The sequence below is a fragment of the Emydura macquarii genome, unplaced genomic scaffold (genome assembly GCF_026122565.2).
Source record: "Emydura macquarii macquarii isolate MOO-44397 ecotype Brisbane River unplaced genomic scaffold, CSIRO-AGI_Emac_v2 contig_3305, whole genome shotgun sequence".
NCBI lineage: Eukaryota > Metazoa > Chordata > Testudines > Chelidae > Emydura > Emydura macquarii.
Genome location: NW_027133442.1, coordinates 523,140 through 533,680, shown reverse-complemented (window position 1 = coordinate 533,680; position 10,541 = coordinate 523,140). Strand labels below are relative to the sequence as shown.

The 10,541-nt window shown below is 39.2% G+C and overlaps 1 protein-coding gene across 4 annotated transcripts in view; it reads right to left on the bottom strand.

Annotated features, from left to right (window-relative positions):
* Nucleotides 1–3,800: 3,800 nt before the first annotated feature.
* Nucleotides 3,801–10,541, bottom strand: part of RIN2 (Ras and Rab interactor 2) — a 118,864-nt gene continuing 112,123 nt past the window's right edge. For all 4 annotated transcript variants that reach the window (XM_067533031.1, XM_067533030.1, XM_067533028.1 and 1 more), the window contains 2 exons: nucleotides 8,874–9,037; nucleotides 3,801–4,698 (listed from right to left, as the gene is read on the bottom strand). In XM_067533031.1, the coding sequence (XP_067389132.1) occupies nucleotides 4,378–4,698; nucleotides 8,874–9,037 (485 nt within the window). In that variant the 3' untranslated portion in view covers nucleotides 3,801–4,377. The remainder of the gene's footprint in view (nucleotides 4,699–8,873; nucleotides 9,038–10,541) is intronic.

Sequence of the window (10,541 nt, the reverse complement as noted above, 5' to 3'; positions counted from 1 at the left end):
CTAGATGATCTCTAGAGGTCCCTTCCAGTCCTCTGATTCTGTGTTACTATTTGGTTTTATTTAATATTTGTGATTTCCAAGAATGTGTTTCCAAATTCAGATTTTAGGTTTTGAGGAATTATTTCCAAACTGCTTTAACTTTTGTAATATGCAAGCTTTTTTGTATTCGGATCCACCAAGGAAATATAGAATCATAGAAAATGTAGGGCTGGAAGGGACCTTGAAAAGTTATCAGGTCTAGTCCAGCTGCACTGAGACAAGACCCAGTAGTACTAGACCATACCTGACAGGTGTTTGTCCACCCTGTTCTTAAAAACCAACAATGACAGTTCTACAACCTCCTTTGAAGCCTATTCCAAGCTTACCTACCTTTATAGTTAGAAAGGTTTTCCTAATATCTAATCTACATTCCCTTCCTGCAGACTAAGCCCATTACTTTTTTCCTACTTCCAGTGGACATAGAGAACAATTGATCATAGCCCTCAAGGTATTTGAAGACTATTAGGTTCACTCTGTCATTTTTTCTCAGCACTAAACATACTCAGAAGTTTTTTTTTTAAACCTTTCTTCATAGGTCAAGTTTTCTAAACCTTTTATCATTTTTGTTGCTCTCCCCTGGATTCTCTCCAATTTGTCCACCTTTCTTAAAGTGTGGTGCTCAGAATTGCTCACCACAGCTGAGTAGGGCAGGACAATTACTTCCCTTGTCTCACATAGGACACGCTAATACACCCCAGAATTATATTAGCTTTTTTTTGCAACTGCATCACATTGTTGACTTGTATTCAATTTGAAGATACCTTTCCAACGTGTATAACTTTATTCACACCTACGCCCTAGTCACTTCTCCAACTCAAATGAAAATTGATAGGGAATGTGCATTCAAAAATAAGTTATAGAACTTCTAAATAATACTTAGTTTAAAACCTTTCCCCTGGTCTCTTAATATTTCATAGCATGCTCTTTTGTTCCTCTCACAAGAAGTGAGCAACTTATTTTTACTATCATGTATCTTTTCCAGACCTTTACTCTCATCTGTTTCCTGGCATTATGAGAAGTGAGAAATGTTTGCCCAGTGAAGAAAATTAGTAAAAAACATTGTGTTCTAATTTTCAAAAGAAGCAATTGCGTAAGCGTACAAGAGGAATCATCTTGAGGTGGTTTGTGCACGTGTTTCCCTCCCCTTGCTCCTTCTTTGCGTTCCAGCATTTCACATTTGAAGTTGTGAAGTTACTCAACAATTTTTCTCTTTTCCTCCTTCCCATATCATAGCTGCCTGGTAAATAAGAAAGGGTAGAACTTCCTGTGGAGCCAGTGTCACTCCTGACTAAGCAAGAAATGGTTGAGCAACAAACTTAGCAGCACTGTTTCACTACAATTTTTTTTTTTTTTTTAATAACTCTCAGTCTCAGCCAGGAGGATGGACTAGATCAGTGGTTCCCAACCTTTTTAAGTGAAAGCCTCACTAGTTAACACTAGGTAAAACATGCGTTCTCTCTCTCCCCCTCTCCCACAACCACCCCATCACTAGCCATAAACACATATAACTCCTATAAACACGCATAGCGATAACACTAAATTACATAATAAATTACTTTTACCTGGGTAAGAAGCTAAGCCCTCCCTGGCACAGCTGCCACCGTATGCCCTGTGTGGCCTCACCTCTTCCCATCCCTCATGGACTGAGGGTAATGGAGGCAGGCTCTGGTGGGTTGACCAGGGCTGCTCCAGGCCCCCATCAGCACAGAGCTGCTCCTCTCTAGCCGGGTGCCTGGCTGGTATGGGACTGTGAGGGGGGCTGCTCCTCCTCCGCTCCAGCTGGCACAGAGCTCAAGGCTGCTGCACCCGGTGCGGAGCTTGGGGGGATTAAATGATCTCAATATTATTGAAGCCTCATGGACAGCCTGGCATCTTTGGCGTCCCCCTCCCCCCAAGGGGGGTCCCGCCCCCTAGGTTGGGAACCACTGGACTAGATGACCTCTCGAGATCCCTTTTAGACCCATATTTCTATGATTCTATCATGGAGAATAACTAGCTGGTTCTAGTCTGTGGCACCAAGAACTTCTGGTGTTACCTTCAATGTGCATGTTTCTCAAATAAAAAATCAATGCAGGGCAAGCACTGCTTCCATTTCAAGGAGGAAGAGACTGGATGGGGGAATCTAGCTTCAGGCTCCTTCATACTGCTGCTGCTTTCCTGTACCATCCAACTCATTTTTTTCTTTGCATTAATTATTTCTAATTTCAATAAAAATGAAAGGCTGCTTTCCTTTAATGAAATCATTCAGCTTCTCACAACTGTATTTTAATACAGACTAGCATATACTTCCCCAGTCTTATCTTACAGCAAACTCTACAGGCTGGGCTACACACTGCTGGAGATTTGTATCATAAGGTTCTATTGATGCACAAAAATTCAACATGTGGACTGTCTTCAAAATAATCACACAACACCCGTGGTTATAATACAGTATTACAATGTTTTATGTGCAAAATTCATTGCTTATCATTTACAAAATGAAATAAAAACACAAACATGTGCCAAGGATTTCAGATATGTGGCAAACCAACATGGAAAAGGTACAGATCTTTACATAAACAACACATACGTACAAGTTCAAGGTCTATGTTCTTATACCCACCTGTCTTAAAACTACACGGCTACAAACATTTAGGGAGAAATCCTGGCCCCATTAAAGTCAATGGTAAAACATAGACTTTAACATAAAAGTGTTACAAGGGAGAAGGGTGATAAATTGTTCTCATTAACCTCTGTGGATAAGGACAAGAAGCAATGGGCTTAAATTGCAGCAAAGGCAGTGAAGGTTGGACATTAGGAAAAACTTCCATCAGGGTAGTTAAGCACTGGAATAAATTGCCTAGGGAGGTTGTGGAATCTCCATCATTGGAGATTTTTAAGAGCAGGTTAGATAAACACCTGTCAGGGGTGGTCTACTTGGTCCTGCCTTGAGTGCAGAGGACTGGACTAGATGACCTGTCAAGGTCCCTTCCAGTACTACGATTCCATGATTCAATGGAGGATGAGGAGGCCAGAATTTCAAACAAAGTATTTAGCATCTTAAGCAGGTTTTAAAGAACATACACATTTAATTTAATTTTACTTTTCTATATTTAAGGCTTTGACTTTCAGGTGTCTTTACAGTTTCTCTCCTGTCTAAAAGACAATCTCAGACTCATCAAAAATTACAACATAATCTTTGTTTCAGTCAAAAACATGTTTGATGTTGCTAGTATCAATCTATATAAAATGGTTAGTGTTCTCATTCATTTTATTGGTGCTCTTAAGCCTTTACTAATGTAACTAATATCTGGGAGAGTTATTGTCAAATCCAACAGCATATCTACAGTACTTTAAACATACAATGATTCCTTATCAATCTCCTTCACCCATTTTGTGCAAGGAGCCTGAACCAGCAGACTAACACATCTGATTCCTAAATTAGGTTCTCTACATTCTCGATCTACCTCTTCTCTACATCCATTTCTTTCGTGTTCCCCTTCAACACTCTTGTATCTGTTTGTCTAAAACCGCTGTATATAAACAATAGTCTGGATAACAGTACATCAGGTTCATATAAAGGCATCTAAGTGGCCAGTGTCAATGATACAAATTGCTTACAGAAATACAATCTCAAAAGTTGCATAAAACCCTCCAGTAACGAGGAAGAGAAAACCACAGACATTTAATGCAATACTCTAAAACCAGCAAGAGATTTATTTTTGTATATTAAATGTTAAAGTCACATGCATAATTATAGAATACTTTATAGTTAAAAAAATATTTTAAAAACCCACCCTTACAGTTTACCTGCAACTGCTATAAAAATTTCTATGAAATACATAAAAACATGGAGCCTTTCTGTAAAAAAAAAAAAAAAATTAGTTTAAGAAAGAAAAGGATGCAACCATCCACATAATTGGGAGTTAGTTGATGCCCTGCATCGGACAGTCTTGTCACACTTATGCTGGTGAAACTGAGAGTGCGCCAGCCAGTCCACACAAAAGTTTGTCTAGCATACATGTTTAAATCAAAACAACATTTGGCTGAAGGATAAGTATGGGAAACTTAATTTCAGCATGCTTACAGAGATAGACCTGCAGAGGGCCACAGTGTAATATATTTTAGAAGAATCTGAGTTCCAAGAAACTCAGCTTCATGGGCTGCCTCACTCAGACCCTCAGAATATACTGCACAATTGGCCATAAGTACTGTATAGATATTTTCTATAGGCAGTGCTAAAAGCTGCTGCTCGTGTTCTTACTAGGCATTTAATCTATAGACTATTTTGCCTCCTAAAGAAGAAGGCAGCCACCCAAGAGATGTTTTCAACAAGGTAACAAGGAACACAAATCTGTTCTACAAAGTGGAGTTGTCATCATTGTTCTGGAAAATGGCACCATAAGAATCACTGTTAATGCGCTTGTAGACAAAGTGAAAAACCTGGGGTTGTGGACGGCTGTGCAGCTCTGCCTTAATTTTCTGAGGGTAGGTATCTTCTGTTAGCTGCTGCCAGGTATCATCAATAAAAAGAAACAGGCTATAATCTTCTGGGTTGTCCACTTTAAATTTTTCAGCACAGAGCTGACACACATCTTCTGTGGTGATATAAGGTCTTACTAATAAGGTCTTTCCTGTACAGCCACTGTTAACCTCCTGGAATGCAACTCGAAGGTAGTTCTGTAAAGTGAGAAAACAGAGATTAGAAACAAAAGTCAAATGAAAGACCTAAAAAGAAACATGAAACTGTTCTGCTCACCCCAGGAGACTGAAAGGTCAACAAGTAAGCAGCAAGCCTCACCACATGTTAATTGTGAGAAACATCACACTACATTTTCAAGCTTCCTGGAAGTGGTGACCATCTTGCTACGAAACTGATATCACTCGGGAACACAGTGACAATTTAGAGCTCCTGGTGAAAACTATAAACAAGCTTCCATCTTGCTTTTAGTACTTTAGGCTCTAAATCCTGCAATCAGAGCCACTAGGAAGACTCTACCACCCATGCACTGATCTTAACGGCACTCTACGTGGGGCCTTGCTGATGAACAATGTGAATTGTAATGTTGGGAAGCAATATGCACACCCAGAGCAGTATGTCCAACAGATGATGCTGTTGTGCTAGATTGCAGAATAGAAGCTTTAGGAAAGTACTAGTATTGGCTTAACAATGAGAAGAAAACTGAACTTTTCTGCCTATTTTAAAATAAGTAACAATTTTACTTTCCTTTAAGAGGCACAGAAAGACGATATGTGAAGACAATCCTCTGCAATATTTGACTGCCATCAGTATAATTTTGAGGCAGGAATTGGATCTTTTTTCTCTCTGAAAAGTGACACTCTCCCCCCTTGGCACTACATATAATGCTAAATAAAACAACGTAAGAAGAAATAATATTACCTTTCTGCTTTCCAATAAGCATTAGAAAAGTAAAACATGGAGACAGAAATAACATCCACATTTTTAACACAAGAGGAAATAAGTCTGCTACAGAGAGTTTCCTACAGGAAAAATGTATCTGGGAGTGGAGTTGGGGGAAAGGAAAAAATCGAGGTAGTATCAAGGAAGCAGAGGAGGTTAGTATTGAGTGAGAACTGCAGATGGGACTTGTGTTTGTATGTGACTAAACAGAGAGAGTCATTAAAGGGGCCAACTCACATTTGAGTTGTTAAAAGCTAAGCCCAACAGTAACATCTATATAATTTTTAAAAATTCCAATGGAAACACTTTGGCTTAATAATTAAATATTCCCCTGCAGGGTTTGCAGACCAAACCTTTCAGCCTTGTGACCATGCATGAGGTGACAAGAGTGAACGTGACTGTAAATAAAAGCCAAAAAAAAACCTACTCTATTTTCATTATCCAAGCTGGAATTAATGCAAAAAGTAAACAGTATAAATAGGGAAAAGTAAATTAGTTTTAAATTATTAAAAACTGAGGGAGAAATTAAGGTGTTACTAACCTGAGTACAAATATGTTTTAAACATACATGATTTTAACTCTGACAGGTTTGCTTTAAGGAGAAGATAAAACTTGGAGATGTTCCCCCACAACTCATAACAAGTATCAAGGTCACATATATGAGGAGGGTGATCATTTAATTGTTAACTTAGGGGCTAGTTTGCTTTTAAACTTGAATGAGGGAGGATGGGTGGAATCTTTTCAGTGTCCAGAGAGGATAGGCTGGACCAAGAGAGCATGCTGCAATTCAAAACATCTGGGTTTGGCTTTGCACATCTGTTCATATGGGGGATATTTTATTTCAGGAACATAGGAAGTGTGAGAAAGGATCTGAAGAATGTTGACATCTCTAGCAGCTAGCTGAATGCATGAATTTCACCAAGCATAGCCTGGTTGGGATGTAACCTGATAATTCAAGATTCCATTTTGGAAGAAGGACCCAGAAAGGGAAGCTGTGGTCTCCCTTATGCAGTGCCAAATCTGTTTTCCAGGCATCCTCATTCAGCATGATTCCCAGTCATGTAATTCACCTCGACTCTGAAATCTGGGAGCACAGGAAGAGGGGATGGCACAGAATATAGAATTTAGCCAACAGCAGCAGCATTCTGCGATGAAGTCCTTCATGGGAGATGCATTAAGATTAGGGTGTTTCTTTAGCAATGTTGCTACAAAAGGTGCAATAATTTGATTGACAGGGAGGGTAGACTCAGGTAGATTGAAATGTCATGTAAGTAAAGGGGATGTACTTATAAAATTGATCTCAGCAAGACAAGACTAGCTCCATGCGGTGGTCATGGTTAACAGCCTACGTAACTCCTAAAAAGAAACCATGTAAGATGGCTTCTTTTCCCAGCTACCTCCTGTTCAACCTCAATCTTTAATCCTTTGCAATGAAAACCACCAAGCAGGCAGAGAGAACATCAAAGTTACCTTGAATGAAATAAGTTTATACTGTCCACTGATGGCTTACCCCCATCAGACCTTGATTGTGCACTTGATAGTCATCATGAACTAGTATGGAAACTTCAGAGACTATGATGTGAACTATAAATAACTGAAACCAAAAAGTTTTCTGTGGCTCCATCCTCCACCTGCATATTTTAGTCCAGCAGTTCACATATCTGAGCTGTCTAACTCTGGACTTGAAAAACTATCCTCCCTTAATACAGATGCTGTCCCCAGCTCATACTTTCTTAGCTGTGTTATGAGGAAGTAAAACACTTTTTCTTGTCAATGTCAGCTGATAGGATTCTGAATACACCCAGAACACAGGTCTGTACAGTCACTTTTCAGAGCAGAACCACACACTAAGGTCTTTTATAATGTTTAAACTTTGCACAAGGATTATGGTGTGTATACAGTCTCTTATACTAGGTTCCCAATACTGCCAATGTCATTACTGCAGTCAGTCGGTTAACAAGGTGACCTAGAAATTCCAACTGTAATTACAATTTTTATCAATATTTTTAAAACCACTGTACTCAGTGGGAGCTAAGAATGTGCATCACTTTTGAGTCAAATTTTTCTAATTAACTTTAGGCCCCCCCTTTTTTTTTTTTTTTAATTCTTAGCCTTTATTTTCAAGAGCAAGACACGTTCACAGAGAGATGAAACTTTCAGACTTTGAGCAAAATTATATAAAAAAAGCCCAACTTCAATAAGAAGAAAAGCAAAATAATGATTGTGTATTAGTTTTAAAGGGATAGATTCAGACTGGAGAGGATGGTAGAAAGAAATACCACTGTAGTTTCTGAGTTTATAGGAATTAAAATAAGTGGCTCACAAATTAATATAATAAAAGTTCCATAAAACACAATTTTAGGAAATACCTAGAGAAGAGAGGGTATAGAATAGAGAAAGAAGCAGCTTTTCTCATCTCTGATCAGAAAGGGGAAGTTGTTACTGTAAAATATTCACAAGAAGTTGTAGGATGAGTATGTCCCATGCAATAAGTGTCTAAGTGACTCAACAAATTACTTTTAAAAGTCACTTTGTGACATAGGGAGAAATTAGATTTTTACTTAATCTAGCCAACTAATCTTCTGAAGTAATTTGCAAGAATCATCCGACTAGAAAGTACTTGGGTACATCATGATTTCTGTGAACAACTCAGAGCTGTCTAAAGAGGTGACACAATCTTAAAACTAATTTCAGTTATTTTTCAGAGGAAGCTACTGCCCTACACTTAAAGAGCAGCAAGGAAAGGCAGAAAGATTACTGAATGTCTGAAGTTCAGAATTCATTCAGCTCACTGTTTAGGCTTCTCTGAAATACAGTGAGCCAGCTCCCCAGATGTTGTAAAGTGGATTGGCTCCATGGTCTTCAACAGAGGTATGAGGGTATGAGCCTGTACTTGGTTTATAACAACAATGAAGCAAATACAGAAGTGAAGTTAGAGCAGGTTAGCACACTTGTGAGCCTCTAGACTTGTATAAAGGGAGGGAAAAATTAAATTCCTCCTTTTAATCCATTTTCCCAGACCATGCTGTAACTCAACTCTACTGTATGATGCAGGGACTGTCACAGAAACTGAATGAGACATTTTGGGTCAGATTCTGGAGTGGAAACTAGCTACATCTCTCTAGCTGGGGATTCTCCTAGCAAACTCCAGGAGGCATACAGCTTGTGTATAACAGGCTCCTCTGCTACTACTTTATACTAGAGAATATGGTAGAAAATGATAGAGGGGTAGCCTGAAGGACTATTGCCAGCTGCTGTAGGTTAGAGCAGCCTAGAGGCTGCTCTAAGCTGTGCCATGGCCAAGGCAGAGCTCGACAAGAATCAGCGAGCCATAACCGTTTTCCTCATGGCCTCACTGTCTCTTGCACTGAACAGATCATAGCTGCAATGGAGAACCTGGCCCTTTATTTCTCTCACAAACCATATGCAGTACCTGAAAATCATCAACTGAAGGAATTGTTCTGTTAGTTGTCCTCCTCTTATGCCACTGCCGAAGGGTATCTCTGGCTTCTGAGCTCAGCAATCGGGCTGCTTGTTCTTCCTGGAAATTCTTGATCAAAGAAAGTGCTCCATATGCGCTTGTCAAGTAATAGCCTCCTGTGAAAGAGTGCAAGAGAAGAGCTTTTCAAAATATTCAGAAACAAGAAATTAGTCAGCTCTGCTGATATATCAGGGGAGAAACTACAATCAGTATAGCCATAAAATTCTCTATACTAGTTCCAAAATAGTCATATTCTGGCAAAAGGAAAAAACCACAGTGGGCCCATTACCCTATATTAACATTCCTAACAGGGTAACCGGATAGCACTTTTACTAACACTAGTGGAAAATACAAGCTCATCTGTTGGAATTAGTCTATCCATCCAGACATGTAGTCTGCAGTAATAGATTTGGTTAAGGTGTTGGCTGATTAGAATTGCTCTGTACCTCAGTTTTACACACTGCACATTATGAAATGCTATGACATGTATAGCATCAGACCCAGCAGTATTGTGGATAGCTATTTACTTAAAATGTGCTTTCTTTAAAAAAGAGAAAAAAACCAGACACATAAGCAATGTTTCTTTACTCCTGTGCATTTATACCATCCTCTTTGAAGTTGGATATTATTTTCCCCTAGTTAATTTGAACACCCCATTTTCAAATAGTGATTTTTTTTCTCCTCCTGAGTTTTGGGTAGAGGTAAAATTAACAGACTGTTTTTTAAAACGAAAATCTTCAGTTTACAGTACACAGGATCTTATGTCAAATTATTGTAATTGCTCTCAAGCAACAGCTGAGAATGGAATATTTCCTGGGTGTAACAAATTTCAGAGAGTTTGCTACAATTTGGAGGCTAAGGAGACACAATGCAGTCTGTTGGCCAGAAGCCTGGCCCTAGTTTGTTTTTGTTTTGTTTTTTCCAAAGGAATCTCCCATGCCCTCTTTCTCTCCTTCAGCATCCCTTCTTTCCATCTAGCTCAGGAAGTGGTCCCTGGAATCCTCTCTTGCTATTTACTTAATTTTTATTAGGGATTTAAATGAAGCCAAGATAGAATTACAGCAGAAAAGGCAGGCTCCAAAGCCGTAAAAGTCCCAGAGTAAAGTCTATGGAAACACTGACTGAGCTCTCTGCAAGTGGGGGACACAAGGCGCCCCCTGTTTTTTTTTAAACAAGCCAGTCAAATGGGAGATTTACATTGCGTTGATGCTCTAGTCACTCAGTGCCATTTAAAGATTACCACCACGCTGGCGGCAGTATTTTCAGGATTATGGTTAGTGTCCTCTTGGCTTTTAGTCTCTGAACAAGTTTTATATATAAAGCATGTGAAATAACCACTAACCCCACCAGTCAAACCAGACAGTATGTTCCTTTTGAACCGCATGGTCCCAAATCACTAGACAGTTCCTCTTATACTTTATCAGAGCATCTGGTGTTAAAGACAAGAGCCAATCAACTGTGGACTTCTTTTACTGAACTAAAAACAAAACTTCCAGCTAGTTCAGCAGATGTTTCTGCTTTTCAAGCATGTTAATGTTCACCAGCTTCACAAACCAAATATTTTCCATGATCAGATTTCTGACCAATCCACCAGAGGAGTTCCATATTCCAAGGCAGGGA